Source organism: Chrysochloris asiatica, unplaced genomic scaffold (genome assembly GCF_000296735.1).
Source record: "Chrysochloris asiatica unplaced genomic scaffold, ChrAsi1.0 scaffold00133, whole genome shotgun sequence".
NCBI classification, from domain to species: Eukaryota; Metazoa; Chordata; class Mammalia; order Afrosoricida; family Chrysochloridae; genus Chrysochloris; species Chrysochloris asiatica.
The window spans coordinates 165,337-182,293 of NW_006408651.1; the positions used below are offsets into that span (position 1 = coordinate 165,337).

Here is a 16,957-nt window from a genome sequence, read left to right on the forward strand (position 1 = left end):
AAAAAAAAAAGTATGTATGTATGTATATATGTATTATGCATATATCCTGGTGTGGCACTGTAGCATAAAGTACTTGAATGCTGACCATAAGGTCCATGGTTCAAACCTACCTGCTAACCACAAGGTCAGCAGTTCAAACACACCAGCTGCTCCCTGGAAACTCTATAACAGGTTAGTGAGTCAGAACTGACTCAACAGCACTTAACAACAACAAAATAAATATATGTATGTTTATGGGTTATGCATTGGACTGCAAAGTCGGTTTGAACCATAAGGTCGGTGATTCAAGCTTACCAGTCACTTCTTGGAAACCCTACAGAGGGTCTCTATGGGTCAGAATCGACTCAATGGCACTTAACAACATCAAATGTATATTACATACATATTTATATAGGAGTTCTGGTGTGGTGCTGTAGGATAAGCACTCGACTACAAGGTCCATTTGAACCAAAAAGTCAGCGGTTCAAGCTCACCAGTCGCTCCTCAGAAACCCTATATAGGGTCTGGAACTAACTCAGACAGCATTTAACAGCAACATATACACACAAATATATATATATACTGTTGCGGTTGTTAAGTGCGGTCGAGTCATTGTTGTGGTTGTTAAGTTGCAGTCCAGCACATTAACCCACAGTGCCACATCAGGACTCCAAATATCTCTGTGTGTGTGTGTAGATAGATAGATAGATAGATAGATAGATAGATAGATAGATAGAAATAGATAGATATAGACAGATAGATATATGGAAGACTCCATTTATATTCAAAACATGGATAATTATATATAGTATACATAGACATACATAAAAATATATTAACATAATAACAAATATAAACTAGGGTCTTGGATACTTCAACAATTGCTAATTTTTTTCCCCTTTCTGCTCTAAAACCACTTCAATAACACTTCCCTTCCATATACATTTTTATCTATTGTTTCAGCAAATTCTGACTGTTCTCATTTTCACAGTACCTAAACATCTTTTAATGCAGACTTTTTGCTTTTGCTTTTTCTAAAGGTCACATATATGTGATTTTAGCCCAATGCAGTCATCAGCTATGCACACGATCAAATTCTCATCCTCCTCTTAGATGTAGTAATCCTGGTGTAGGCAGCTTCTAAAGAACACACTCAAGCTCACCTATTTAACTAGTTTTGACTTAATTTGGGGTGCTTTATTAGCAAACAGTGTAAGACAAAGTAGCTGGTATAATATAGAGTGATGTTTAAATTAGTTTACAATTTGCTTGGCCTCATCTAGAACTGCACCGAACAAAGCCATTCAGAAATGTCAGCTGTGTTCCTAACCACTGTAACAAATTGTCGCCTGAACGCTGCACACCTAATGACTTCAAATTAGCTTCACTGCGATATCGCCTGACAGTTCGTTACGACTGTTAGCAACATAGCTGGCGTATCATGACCAATAAATTGGTTTCAGTGTGGGCTGGGAAAGGAACTTCCATCAATTTGATTAAAGAAATTACTGTAGCATTCAAAGCATAAAGACAAACTAGTTTAAGGAGACAGAAATAAGTTAACTGTACCAGAGAAGCACTGCTTCATCACTCGAAAACTTGTTTATAAACTATTTGGAGACCAAAGTTCAAAGAAAGAAAGAAACAAACAAAAAAACTTAATCCATGAACAATATTAAAAATATTCTCAAAACATGTGATCCAAGTTCATGCTTACTGATATTACAGGATGAGTCCAGAAAAAAACATATTTTTACAGGAAATTTAAAAATTGTCACTTATAATTATCATGCAAAAAACCTACCATGTCAATTTAAAGTTTGTTTATATATGTAAACTCACAGTAAAGATTTCATTGTAAGTTAAAGCAAAGCTGTGAATATGCATAGCAATTTAGTATAGATAACCACCATGAACAATAAATGAATGATTCTAAAAGGAAAAAGACCACTGATGACACAGAAAAATACCTTTTTAAGGTAAAAAGAAAAAGTAAATACATTTCCTTTAGGAGAAAGCACAGGTGTTTGAAGAAAATTCTAAAAATGGTGCTTTTTATTAAAAAGTGGTATTCTTTTTATACTACTTTGGCAACAGTACCTCCATATAAGGAGGAAAAAAAAAAATCATTAACGCAAGTTCTAAGTGGTACAGATACAGATAGGTTTCTAATTCTATTTGCAACAGCAAAGCTCTGAATTGGAATATGATAAAAACAAATGCAAATGTAAAAGAAATCTTAATGAAAAAATTCTGAACATGCCTCCTTCTACTTATATATATACCCTAGGAAATGAATTGCAGCCTTTTCTTTTTTTGTTTTCTTTTGTATTTGGAAAATGTACCTGGAATATGCTTCGCCCATCCAATGATAACCACCAACTCTCGGTCAGCCAGATCACACAGTGTAGTGAGGGCTTTGATGTCACTGTCGGGGACAGTAGGGTCAGGCATGGCATAGATCTTCTCCGGTTCAGCCACCAACAAATGTGAGACAATCTTGTTATCTGCAGGATCAGACCAGAGCACTACAAGATCACTAGTAGTATCATCCCATTTTTACAAACCTTAAAGTATTCTGTGTTTTGAAACAGGATGTCAAACTGCTTATGATAAACCCAAACATCCCATTTATGGTTCAGTATGTACATACATATTAAGAGTTCAGTAAAACCCACAACAAAAAGTAAGTCACAACAGTAGCAACAGAATGGATTCCTTTTCTTCTTCTTTGCTCTACCTGCCTTTGCTGAATGAAGCATCTGTCCTGTAATGAAAAAGTTTGATAGTAAATAGATAAGAGAAGTTAGATGCTTTCTGGTTTGCTTTTGGATTCTTAAGTGGGATTTTGGGAAACGGAATTAAATGGTATACAACAGCTTTAAAACAGAAATCTGCAAATGAATCATTGAAACATAGAATGTGGTGTGGGAGGCAAAGAACTACTAATGCCATCCTCATCATGCGTATGAGAGTCATTAATTGTCTTAATTCCTTTAAAGAAGAGCAAAGGTCAGAATCCTTCTGCCTGGGTGAATTACTGACTATATAACTCTATCTCTGTGGGGTGCATTAAATAGGAATGTCTTTGCTTCCTCTCCCCGCCCCCTACACACACACACTCACCCAACCTTCCAAATATAGCCACTATTGGAATCCAGAAAAATACTCCTGCTTAAATGCTACAATCTTTTCTTCTCTCAGTGTCTAATTCTTTAATCCTCTATTTTCATCCGCTGTCTTAACTCCATTGTCTGGTTCAGATTTATCTGTCTGAAATTGGTGATATATGTTTTAAAAATTCTTCATAAAATAAACACTGGAGATAAATGGAAAGCATCACATCCAATGTGTTTTATTGCTCAGGGGCATGTGAGAGTTTATGGAAAGGGTTGTAAAGCCTGGCTAACAGAATGATTTTTCTAGTTGGCTCTCTTTTCAATTTCTATGTGTAGCTTAAGATTTTATATTTTCTTATAAATGAAAAGCTATGAATGAGAAAGAATAAACCAACATATTTAAAATGCTCTGTGTAATAGTACCCTAGAAAAGTAAGGAGTTGAGTGGAAACTTTGGGAATAAAGCCAAAGTTTCCACTGTAAGTTATTAGATCATCTGTCTTTCACTTTAAAATTTTAACTTTTTAACCCCAAATGAAAAGACCTCATAGATCTTGAAACTTAAAACATAGTGTTCATTTAGACTCCTTTCATGAAATGAAAAGCAAATGTATCCAAGACACCATTAGTTCTTTTTCTAAGCAATCATATTCCAAAAATGTAGGGTTGCCACGTGAATTATAACCAATGCAGATAATGAACAGATAAGGAATCATTGGCAATAATATTCAATTATCATCAAACTGAAAAGGTAAATTTGAGGAGGAAATACTCCTAAACACTCTATTTCCTAGAAAAAAAATTAAAAATTACAAAGAAATATTGGTCTTCATTTGCTGGATCGCAAAGAAGGACATGTGCTTCTTATATTTGCTATAGGAAAACATCTATATTTTAAGTCACTCTTGATAAAGTTTCAACCTCCATTGCTTTGACAGAGCAGCAAAACCTGTCAGCAACCATTGGATTCTCAGTATTAGAAGAAACTGTACTAAGAAAAGGGCACAAATGTAACCAAAGGGTGTCTTGATTCTCGTTACTTTAGTACAGGAAATACGCTCCTGTTTTACCACAAGTCAATGGGTACTTGACGTGAAGGATCAGAGAAATTTGGTTGAAGCTTAGAAATCTCCATCATTTGGGAAATGGAATAGCCAGCAGCAGTTTCTAGGTAAATCTTATTTAATGTTTCACTAATTAGAATCAATAGAACCCAATTTTCATTCTTGGCCCTTTGTAGTACACACACATAATCAGTCAGGGTCCAGAAATCTCCCCAGCCATTTTCTCAGAAAAGTCCATGTACCGTCTCTAGACACTTAACTGACAGGATCTGAAAATTAAGTTTTATAAATGTTTGTTACAAAAACACACTAATTGGATAGACTAAGGAAAATTAACACAGAGGCCTTTAGATAATGAGTAATGATTTATTAGAAGTCCTCTTTATCTTAGACAAATGAAGCTCACTGAAATTGCCGTAATCTTCTTAAAGGTGCCGGCCAAGCCACTTTTCCAATTTTTCAGGTTTAGAAGCGGAAACTGTAGACATTCCTCTATTGTAAAGTCTTACACATGGTTTTCAGTAGAGGAAATTATCAATGTCCGGATAAAAATAAATGAGAAATGGGCAGCCTGTATATTGTAGAATCCAGCAAATACTAAACCTCCAGTGAAATTAAGCATTAGTGTTTATTGCATTTTATTGCATTATCAGAAAGTTTCTTATTGTAATGTGCAAAATCTGCTTAATGCAGTCCTAGATTGTATTTGTAGAATGCCAAACAGTTTATGTAGGCTGAGGAGAAGATTCCAGATTAGACAATTGAAGGTATAATCAACATAATGCTTTTTGGAAAGGCAAAAGGAAACTATGCCATATGTTCACTCAAGCTTTAATTTTATGTAAAATGGGTTGCTCTTCCTTTGACATAGCTAAAATGTCCTTTCATTTACAGTTCAGGGTCTGTTTTATTTGTTTAACAGATCCCCCCATATGCTTACATATCTGATAAACAGCAGTGACCCCTCCTGGAGAACTGGAACTAGAAGCAGAGACCTTTCCCCCTTGAAGCACGTGTATCAAAAATCACCCAGGTCTTTTCTAGAACTATTAGAGATGTGACTTCCTCTGATGAATGCCGGCTGTGGGCTGTGTTGTCTGAGACCAAGCTAGCTAAATGTGAGAATGATTTCCACCAAAGCACTTCTAAGTGTCTAATACGAACTCTATGCATAAGCATCCTAAAATGTTAGCTCTGTTGCACTACAGCTATTAACTGATTTTTTTCAGAAAATGGGATACAGTTATTGCCTCAATCTATATTCCAGCTCTTTTTAGTTAACGACAAAGAGAATGGGGCTTACATTAGCAATGTACCAACCATCCTTTCAAATTGCAACCTGGCATCATAAAATCATGGACTCTTTAAAAACAGTTCATAATGCCCGTAAGGGTATCTGAGATGGAACCACCAACCTATGCTTGTTATTAGTGGGACCCATTCCTGTTTTAATCTATTGCTAGCTACTGTGTTAACCTTCTATAGCTCCAAATTAATGAGGCCCCTAATGTATTTTCATTGGGAGGTTGAGCAGTCAAACTCATTTAGTTAGTGAAAACTACAAAAATCACTTTCTTGTGAAATCTGAAACTAACAGCTCCAATGAACTAATGATCACAGTATGATCCATTTTATGTACCTCTGAAAATAAAGATAACCAGTAAATGTAAAATCCACACTAGATAAGCTATGCATTAATATGCTTATGCTTCAACAAAGGGACTAGGTGAAAAAAGGTAAGACAGAGAAAACCATAGAAACCATTAAAAAAAAAAAAAAAAGATAATTAGTCAAGCTGCTGTTATTCTTTATAGGCAAGGAATAAAGCCACAGTCCCCAACCAAGAAAAATCTCCTTGGACTTGGAGTAGGAAGGGATGGACATGCCAAAGCTGATGTACACAGAGCCAGCTGGGAGGAATCTGTGTGTTGGGAGCCAGCCATATCTGCTATACTTACATGGCTTTTTGGCTGGCTGAACCAGCTGAGGGTTCAGGTATGGGCTGTTCTCCGCATCTATTCTGCGCTTGTACTTCTGCCGACCTCCACGTACTCTGTCAAGACGAACCCCTTCGGAGAAAGAAAAGACAGGCACCAGATTACTACTTAGGTGGCTATCTTTGAGACCATTCATATATACAGGCAGTATCAAGCAGGGACTCTGAAGAGACAGGTTACAGAAGGCAGAATAATTCAGTGGCCCTTGAGCCAATTCTAGTTCTTGGAGAACTATACCACATGGTTCAGAATAGGTTCTTCTATGGATAACTTTTCAAAAGTAAATTACCAGGGCTTTCTTCCAAAGAATCTCCGGGTAAACTGAAACCATTAACCTTTTGGTTAGCAGTGGTTAGCAGCTAACTCTTTGTACCACCCAGAGACTCCTTCACTGGTGGTTGTTAAGTGCTTTTAAGTCGGTTCAGACTCATAGGGATGTTGTATAGGGTTTCCAAGGATCGGCTGGTAAATTTGAACTGAGGACCTTGAGGTTCAAACTGACCTTGAGGTCTAGTGCTTATTATCCTATGGTGCCATACCAGTGGGTATTTTAAAGAGCTGAATAAATTATGATTATCAGTGTTTGGAAACTAAATAGAGCAGCTGATAAGAGTTCTGAAAGCTATTTTATGCAGGGCCACCAAAGTTACATCTACACATCAAAGAATAGGTAGATTTTCATGTGAATTCGTACAAAGAAGCTGTTACTTAGCACTAGTGTAGTTTCCCCAATTAAAGACAATGACTTTTTGTATTCTCTTTATCAGTCATCCCTTCAAGTTCAGTGCATATCATTGTTGCTGTCTAGTGCCTTGGAGTCAATTTAAACTCACAGTGATCCCATTATAGTTTAACTTCTTACTCTGGTAGCATAGTGGTTACGAAATCGGGCTGCGAACCGCAAGATCAGCAGGTCGAAACTACCAGATGTTCTGCGGGAGAAAGATGAGGCTTTCTGCTCCCGTAAAGATTTATAGCCTCGGAAACCCTGTGCAGGTTGCTATGAGTTGGAACCGACTCCATGGCACATAACAACAACAACAGCATAGGGTTTTCTAGGAGCAGATCGCCAAGTCTTTCTCCTGTGAAACTCCTCAGTGGGTTCAACATGCTGGCCACGCTTACCATTGCAAAAAGAGTTTTACATATTTCCCTAAGCCTGCCAGAAGACTCAGTATGTAAGGGTGCCACTGTAGCGTGTGTAACTAGAAATGCACCCACACACTGGTGAAGAGTCCTGCTGTGGCACTGTGGGTTAATACACTGGACTGTAAAGCCAGTTTGAACCACAAGGCTGGCAGTTCAAGCTCACCAGCCGCTCTTTGGCAACCCTATACAAGGTTGCTATGGGTCCGAACCGACTTGATGGCACTTCACAACAACATGTTGGTGGAATTACACTATGCAAAATTCAGTCCTGCTAGATGAAAGAACTGTTCTATGTTAAAAAATCAGTTTTGTCCCAGAAGGGCAATGTTACTAACATTTTGATACACATTTGCTTACACTGTCAAAGGAGAAAGACAAAGGCGCTTCCTGAAGACAAGATGCTGAAGACTACCAAGTCAAAGGAGAAGCATACTAATAAGGGAGAGGTGAGAGGCTGACTTGGAAAGTAGAACAAAAGGAGTAAGACTTTCTCCCAAATAGTAGTGAGTTGGGTCAAGATAGCAGTTTTGGTTATGTTTTGTTTTTGCAAGCAGTAGATTTATGAGATTAAGTGAAAAGAAAAAAAGATTTAAAACAAATGTTTCATTCATGTGGGGGGAGCAGTGAGAATAAACCTGTTAATAATCTGGTTTCCAGTTTGCAACTGCAAAGTTTAAGGCAGTGTCATGCAAATCTTTACCAACTAAAGGAAAGATGGTTTGGCAGTAGGGGTAAAGCAGGACTCTACCTACCAGCAGCAGGAGTCCTGGTGTGGCACTGTGATATAAACACTACTCAGGTGGATTTGAACCACAGGGTCAGGGGTTTCCTCACCAGCCTCTCCTTGGAAACCCTACACAGGGTTGCTATGAGTCAGAACCAACTCCACCACGCTTAACAACAACCCAGTAGCAGAGATCAGAGGACAAGAATGTGGAACTAAGAATATCATTGCTGAGGTCAGATGGATCTTGCCTAAAAGCAGAGAATGCCAGAAAGATGTTTACCTGCTCTTTATTGACTATGCAAAGTTTTTAACTGCGTAGATTCTAAAAAGCTGTGAATAATCTTGTGAAGAACGGTTATTCCAGAACACTTAATGGTGCTTGTGAGGAGTCTGTATGTAGCCCAGGAGGCAGTTATTTGAATAGAACAAGGAGACTCTGAATGGTTTAAAATCTGGAAAGGTGTGCACTAGGAATGTAGTTTTTCAACATATTTGTTCATTTGTATGCTGAGCTAATAATCCAAGAAGCTGAATTATATGAAGAATAACTTGACATCAGGACTGAAGGAAGATTCATTAACAACCTGCAGATATAGGCAGATAGATAATACAACCTAGATTGAAGAAAGTGAAGAGGGTGTAAAACATTTACTGATGAAGAGTGAAGGCCACAGTCTTCAATAGGGGGTTGCACTTTATTGTAAAGAAAACAACAGTGTTCACCACTGGACCAATAAATAATATCACGATAAAAAGGAGAAAAGATTGAAGTTGCCAAAGGCTTCATTTTATTTGGATCCACAATTAATACTCAAGGAGGCAGCAGTCAAGAAAACAATCAAAGATGTATTGCAGTAAGCCAATCTACTACACAAGACCTCTTTCAAGTGTTTAAGAGCAAAGATGTCAGTTTGAGGACTAAGGTGTGCCTGACCCAAGATCTGGCATTTTGAATAGCCTCATATGCATGTGAAAACTGGAGTGTGAATAAGGAAGATCAAAGAATTGATGCATTTAAGTTATGATATTAGAGAAGAATATCACAAGTACCATGGACTGCTAGAGGAACAAGCAAACTTGTGTTAGAAGAAGCACAGCCAGAATGTTCCTTAGAAGCTAGGATGGTCAGACTTCTCTCTCATACTTCAGACATGTTATCAGGAGAGAGCATTCTCTGGAGAAGGACATTGTGTTTGGTATAAAGTAGGTCAGTGAAAAAGAAGAAGACCCCCAATGAGATGGATTGGCACAGTGTCAGCAGCAATGGGCTCAAGTGTAACAACAGTTGTGAGCATGGCTCAGTACCAGGCATTGTGTTTTGTTCTATGAGTTGGAACGGACTAGACGGCACTTAACAACAATAACTACCCACCAGCCACTCTTCAGAAATCCTATACAGGTGATTATGAGTCAGAATTGACTCCACAGCACTTAATAACAACAATTTGTAGTATTAGGTTGTACCTTAATATTGATTATCCGGGATTCAAACTGGTTCATCCTGGTTCAATCTCCTGCTGAGAATTTGCATTTGTACATATTACCAAATTCATATACATTAATAAATTCAACTAAGTAATACATTGTATGTGTTTTGGCATGTCTCGAACTTTAAGAAAAATAGATTTAGTAAAGCAGCACAATCATCATCATATTGAACAGCTCATATTGAACAGCTTCTCAGAGTTTTTAATATGCAAACAGGCAATGTAAAACTGTAAGAGGAAGATAAAACATATGTGATATTTCACAAACCATTTGAAGCAAGGAGCCTCTGTTTTGGAAGTGCCTATTAATATTGTCTGGAACATGTAAGATGTTGGTTATCTGAATTAAGTGATAGTTGGAGAAATCTGTGAATCCTGAAGGTGAAAATATATGTATATACGTTGTTGTTGTTGTTATTAGCACTGTCGAGTCGATTCCGACCCAAAGCAACCGTGTATAGGGTTTCCAAGGAGTAACTGGTGAGCTTGAACCACCAACCTTGCAGTTCAAATGAATTTGCAGCCTGACACATTAGCCCACAGCACCACACCATATGAGGGGGCTTTAAAGAGTTTATGGGAAAATGGAATTAAAAGTTGATGCTGACTCATAGTGATGCTATAGGACAAGTAGAACTAGCCCATGGGGTTTTCAAGGCTGGCACGGTGGGCTAATGCGTGAGACTGCAAAGTTGTTTGAACTGCAAGGTCGGTGGTTTAAGTTCACCAGCTGCTCCTTGGAAACCCTATACAGGGTCGCTATGAGTCAGAATCAATTTGACGGTACTTAACAACAACAACAACAACCTTTAAAGAAGCAGAACTGTCACGCTTTCTCCCATACAGCTGCTGGTCAGTCAGTATGAACCGCCAACTTTTCAGTTAGTGTCTGAGGGCTAAATCACTACACCATCAGTACTCCCATATGTCTTCCAAGAAAGAAATCATCGCCGGTAACTTCTTTCAATGCACTTTGGCCTATCACAAAGCCCTATGCAAGATGACCGTGACTGAATTTGGTTCAAGGTCCTGGTTGGGAAGAATTCAGACCCACAGTCAAATCACATTAAAGCCACCAATCAGCCTAACTAACCGGATCAAGTTATGTGAAAAGTACAACCTTGGAAGGCTAGTAATTCTAAGGCTAACCCAAGAATAAAATACACACCATCAGTTAACAGGCTCTTTGTTACGTAATTTGAACATTTAAAAAATTTAATAGAGACACATCTTTTAAGTATTAGTAAATAATTTCTATTATTGTGCACATTTCCCTTTCAACTTTGAAAACGGACTTAAATATTCATAGCACTTTCTCCAAAATCTCCCACCAAAAAATCTAGGGGTGGCTCTCTCTCCCTGGCTCCTCCCTTTGTCTGTGTATAAGTTTATCCACACCTATCTTCATCTATTGTATTGTTTTCAATCTTCTCATTCAGAGGTTCACCTTGTTTATAAATAGTCCAGAACTTCTTAAATAAACATTTTACCCTTTGTTTCTTAAAATCAAAATCAGCTGGATAAAGCAGACTGTTTTGGTTTTTAATTTAGCATATATATTATAATTCTCTAATACTCTGTAAGGAATCCTGGTGTGGCACTGTAGGACAAGCACTGGACTGTGAACCACAAGGCCTGCTGTTCAAACCCACCAGCCGCTCCTCAGAAATACTGTACAGGGTTTCTAAAAGTCAGAACTGACTGGATGGCACCTAAGAAAAATGCTCTGTAGGATAAGCACTGAACTGTGAACTATAAGGTTGGCGGTTTGAGCTCACCAGCTGTTCTGTGGGCGAAAGATAAGACTTACTGCTCCCGCAAAGACGTAGAGCCTTGGAAACACTATACAGCATCGCTAAGAGTTGAAACTGAAATTATGGCACTTTACAGAAACAGCAAACACTCAAAAAAGCAGGAAATTTAGAAGGTTAGCTATTGATTCACCCTAAAATACAGATGACATAATTCAGTAATTACATAGTAAGAATTGATAAAGAAAATGCAGGAAAGTATTTTCCCCCGAAGTTTACAGAATGACAAAAGGTAAAAAAAATTCTAAGGTCCATGTAATTTAAAAGATTGCTTATGTTTCAGGGGAGAAAGGAGGCCCCATCTTCAAATATGTACACATTATGTTGTTGTTGTTATTGTTGTTGTCGAGTGTCGTCGTCAAGTCAGTTCTGACCCATAGCGACCCTGTTTCCGAGGCACAGCTGGTGAGCTTGAACCACCAACCTTGCAATTCAAATGGCTTTACAGTCTGGCGCATTCACCCACAGCACCACACCAGGACTCCACACCAGGACTAGAGACTCTTTATTGTCTTAAACAGAATAAGACAAATAAAACATAGATCATGCAGATGAAGGAAACCATGGATATGATGTCATGATGAATTTTCCAAAGTTCTGCTTAACACACAGTGACCAACTATATGGCAGGGAGAACAAAGGAATCCTCTCCCCTAACCATGACTGACAGCAGCAATGTGGGCTTATGGAAGCAGGGAGGGGTCTATTGTACAAGAGAAAGCTTACAGATGTCTCTGAAGCTCTCTGGCTGTGACATCACAATCAGTCCTTAAGGGGTGGATCTGGGAAAGGTCCTTCCAGGGAGTTTTTATTCTCCCTGCACTGGCTGGGGGAAGTGGCCCCAAACCCACTTTCAAAAAGTCTCTGCTTCTGACCCTGGCAGTCGGCTGTCAGAGATGCATGAGGTACTCAAGAAAAATTGGCATCTAAACATTTAAACCTAGGCACAAGATGGAACTACACTCTGCCTGACTGAAATCTTTCACAGGCCTTTAGATTTCAAACTTTAAAGCAGAAAAAAGCATATTAGCTTGAACCATGTTCAATTTTCCATTTTAGCAGGGTCCAGAGCAGGCAAAATATTGACAATTTCCAATACTTCAAACTAAGCAAAAATTATTTCTAATGCGTTTTATCTCTTTTCAAAATCTTTAAAATCTTTGGCATCTTCAGACAGAAAGAAAACAGTGATAATGACTTGATGCTGGTGATATCAGAATTGGTATCATGTTTGAACCCAAATTCTGGTAACTACACAATTACAACTACTTCTACATCGTACAAAAACTATTCATCAGTTTATTCAGTTCCACGGTGGGGAAAATACCACCCAGTAAAATCAACACTTCATTATCCTACGACAATCATACAAACACATCAACACACAAATGGCATTGTTTTAAAGTTAAATTAGCCAAAAATAAGTTTTTATATTGTTCAAACATATGATCACAGGCTATTTTTTGCAACTTTGAAAATAGTTGGGTTTACTCATGTGAATTGTAATAATACATACACAAAATTTCAAGTTTATATATATTATATTTATGTATGTGTGTGTGTGTGCAAATATATAAACTTAAGCTTATATATATTCACATATATCTTTACATATGGAAGGGAGTCCTGGTGTGGTACTGAGGGTTAATACGCTGGACTGCAAAAGTTGGTTTGATCAACAAGGTCGGCAGTTCAAGCTCACCAGCTGTCCTCGGAGACCCTATACAGGGTCACTATGGGTCGGAACCAACTCAATGGCACTTGATAGTAACATATATATAAGAAAAGGCTTCAGTTAGAAAGAAAAAGATAATAAAAATCACTAAATAAGAATTTTTTTGTTGTAATGACTACAACTAACTTCTTGCTGTTGTTAAGTACTGTCAAGTTCATTCCAACTCAAAGCAACCCTGTACTGGGTTTCCATTAAGTGGCTGGTGGTTTTGAACCACAGACTTTTCAGTTAACTTATCCTACAGCATCACACCAGGACTCCACAACTAACTTATTGGTTAGTTCATTTTTGGATTCTCTAACCTAAGGTTTTTAGCTTTGTGGTGCCGTTGGATAAGCACCGACCTCAATATTGATTTGAACTGTAATAGCCACAGTTCAAACTCAGCAGCCACTCCTTGGAAAGCCTAATACAGGGTCGCTATGAAATGGAACCGACTCAACAGCACTTAACAACAAAAGCAACAATATAAAAATAAAGGATAACGAATCACTGATTGAAATCTCCCTAGGAGTGTGGTTTCTACAGAATGGTTTTATGAAATGCTGAAGTTTCTCTTTTAAATGTTTCCAACTGGAATAATAAAATGCTGTCTTTCTAAGTATCACACGGAAAAATATGTCAAACAAATAAAGCAGAATGGTCCAATCTACTCTGGTTCTTTCATTAACTAGCTGTGTAAACGTTGAAGAGTCCCTTAACCCATTTGTTTGTCTGAAAAGAAAATAGTTACAAGTGAAATACACTCCCTGATGTTTTGTGTAAAGATCCAGTAATATTATATTCTGAATATTACACAAATAAGTTAATAAAATATTTTATAAACCTTCAAACGCCAAATAGAAAGAAGATGGCTGTCATTATTATGCTGTTATTTCATTGAAATATCACTCTAATACTTTACTGAAGTATATGTTTCATCATGATCATTTACTGAAGAGCTAGCCCCACGGAGACTGACAATCTGCTTTACCTGAATTCTATAGGTAAACAGATATGATGTATGATAGATTGGTAAGATAATTCTAATGCTAGAAGACAAACAGTGATACTATTTGATACCTAAGTGACTTACAGAAATATCTGGCATCCCATTCTATTTACTGCTTATCCCTGTCACTAATCATATCATTTGAATATGTGATTATACTAAAGAGATACAGAAACTAATCCAAATTCTATTCAAGAAGGAAAAAGCTTTCCCTGAGTTTAGCTGTTAAGTACACTATACAGAGTTAAGTAGAGAATTGACAATTATCCAATTAACCTTGCAAATTTAAAGGGCTCAAACAATTTTAGAAAAAGAGAAACCAATACTTATGATCAGAACCTGGGAAATTCCAGATCTGTCATAAACAAATACCAATCTCATCTGAATGTTTCCACTTAAACTGAATACCCCATATCTTGATACTTTCACAATCCTAAATACAAAGTATTTTTGTTTGGACTTTATTTATAAAATAATTTTGAAAAAGTTTAAAATAAAATTTATTTCAGGAAATAAGATACCCACATTGTTGAATGTCTGACAGGAAACAGTTGAAGTTAATTAAGGCAGTTGGATTGTCTATTCATGTGGAGACTGCTATTACTTTTTTTTCAAAAAAGTAAGAGATTTTAATAGTTGGCATTGCCTACTTAATAGAACGTTTCAGATTGCTCCTTATTTCAAATGCTGCCTATGGCTCTATTGCCACCGGGGAATTACAAATCTTATACATTGTCAGAATTTATAAAATTGGGGAAGCAAGAGTAGGGCAAGGAGAGGGAAAAAAAAAAAAAAAGCTTTGAGGCCAATAAACACCAACAGAAGTAAAACAGTTCATTCTCAGGTCAGCTAATTTTAAGTCTACTTTTGTGCTCAAATGCAGATCTGTATAATATTATACAGTACAAAGTCAAAAGCAGTTTTCACGATTTTAATAGCAGAAAGTCAGAGGCATTTCATACTATTATAAAAGATATCCCCTTCAGAGACTAATACAAAGATGCCCTCACTTATTGTCCTAAATTAGATAGTTAGGGCATTTCTTAAATAAAAGAGTGCTAAAGTGTTAATGACATAAACCCATGGGATACTTAAGAAAATATTCTGGGAAAACTTAAGAAAGGTGAAAATTAAAATAATAATAAAAGTTAGTGAGTAAATATCAAATAAGCATGTTGTGTTATTTTTGTTGTTAGGTGCCAGTGGGTTGGTACCAACTCACAGCTACCCTATATGTACAACAGAATGAAACATTGTCCGGTCCTGTGCCAACCTCACAATCACTACTACACTTGAGTCCATTGCTGCTGCCACTGTGCCAATCTATGTAGTTGGGAGTCTTCCTCTTTTTCTCCGATCCTTCACTTTACCAAACTTGATATCCTTCTCCAGGGACTGGTCCCTCATGATAAGTCTGACATATGAGAGACAAACCCTGGTCATCCTGGCTTCCAAGAAGCATTCTGGCTGTACTTCCTCCAACACAGATTGGCTAAGTAAATGTAGTTAAACAAAGTTTGTAATTGCGTAATGAATAGAAAGCGCTATTTCTGAAACAATAAGGTAAACACTATGGGCACTTTCTCTTGTACTATATGCTACTGAGTTGGTTCCAACTCATAGCCACTTTATACAGTACTTACCCTAACAGCACTACACCAGGACTCACATTATCTACAACCTCCTAATACAGCAGCTTCTGTTGCTTTGTAAGGAAACCTTGATCCTTCCCTTCAGAAAAAGAAGTGCCTCTAGCCATGTCCTTGAATTATCCTGATTTTTAATAAAGGAACCATAATAAATGAGAATACAGAAAATCCTTTTGAGGTGCTGTAGAAATAGAAGAAATGGTAGATTAGCAGCATCAGACAAAGCAGTGGGAATTTTGATGGCAGCCTCTGAAGGGTTTCTCCTTCAACACAATACCCTGGTAAGAGTAATCAGCTAATAGGAAGAAATGAGCATTTATAGGCATCTTAAGTAAGAGATGTGTGAAATTTATTGTATAATCCAGGGAGTATCTGTTGTGGTTATGGGCCAGTGAGGTGGTTCTGACTCATCGTAATCTTGATCCTGTATAGCAGAGGTAGGGGACATCTGGCCCTCTGGCTATATAATGCTCTCGAAATCATATCATTTGGTCCAACCCTGCCAAGACAACTGCAGTTCCAGTCATCACATTGTTGTTGTTGTTACGTGCCATCAAGTCAGTATCGACTCATAGCGACCCAATGCACAAAAGAATGAAACATTGCCCAATCCTGGACCAGACTTACAATTATTGCTACATTTGAGTCCATTGATGCTGCCACTGTGTCAATCCATCTCGTTGGGGTCTTCCTCTTTCTCTGACTCTCACATTGTTGTTGTTGTTGTTAAATACAGTTGAGTGGATTCTGACCCATAGCGACCCTGAATAGGGTTTCTGAGGAGCAGCTGGTGAGCTTGAACTGACAACCTTGCAGTTCAAACAGCTTTGCAGTCTGCCGCATTAACCCACAGCGCCACACCAGGGCTCCCTCACATTGTTGTTGTTGTTAGGTGCCATCGAGTCAGCATTGACTCATAGCTACCTTATTATGCATAGCAGAACGAAACACTGCCTGGTACTGGGCCAACCTCACTATTGTTGCCACGCCTGAGCCCACTGATGCTGCAACTTTGCCGATCCATCTCGCTTGGAGTCTTCCTCTTTTGCTCTGACCCTCCACCCTACCAAACATGACATCCTTCTCCAGACATTGGTCCCTCCTGGAATATGTCCAAAGTATGAGAGACGAAGTTTGGCCATCCTGGCCTCCAAGGAGCACTATGGCTGCACCTCTTCCAACACAGATCTGTTGGTCCTTTTGGCAGCCCAAGGTACCTCCAACACCATAACTCAAAAGCATCAATTCT

General features: G+C 37.9%; 1 protein-coding gene across 3 annotated transcripts in view; it reads right to left on the bottom strand.

Moving 5' to 3' along the window:
• LOC102824254 (estrogen-related receptor gamma-like) overlaps nt 1-16,957 on the bottom strand; it is an 812,051-nt gene that overhangs the window by 64,945 nt on the left and 730,149 nt on the right. For all 3 annotated transcript variants that reach the window (XM_006869693.1, XM_006869694.1, XM_006869692.1), the window contains 2 exons: nt 6,121-6,231; nt 2,325-2,486 (listed from right to left, as the gene is read on the bottom strand). In XM_006869693.1, coding sequence (XP_006869755.1) covers nt 2,325-2,486; nt 6,121-6,231 — 273 coding nt within the window. The remainder of the gene's footprint in view (nt 1-2,324; nt 2,487-6,120; nt 6,232-16,957) is intronic.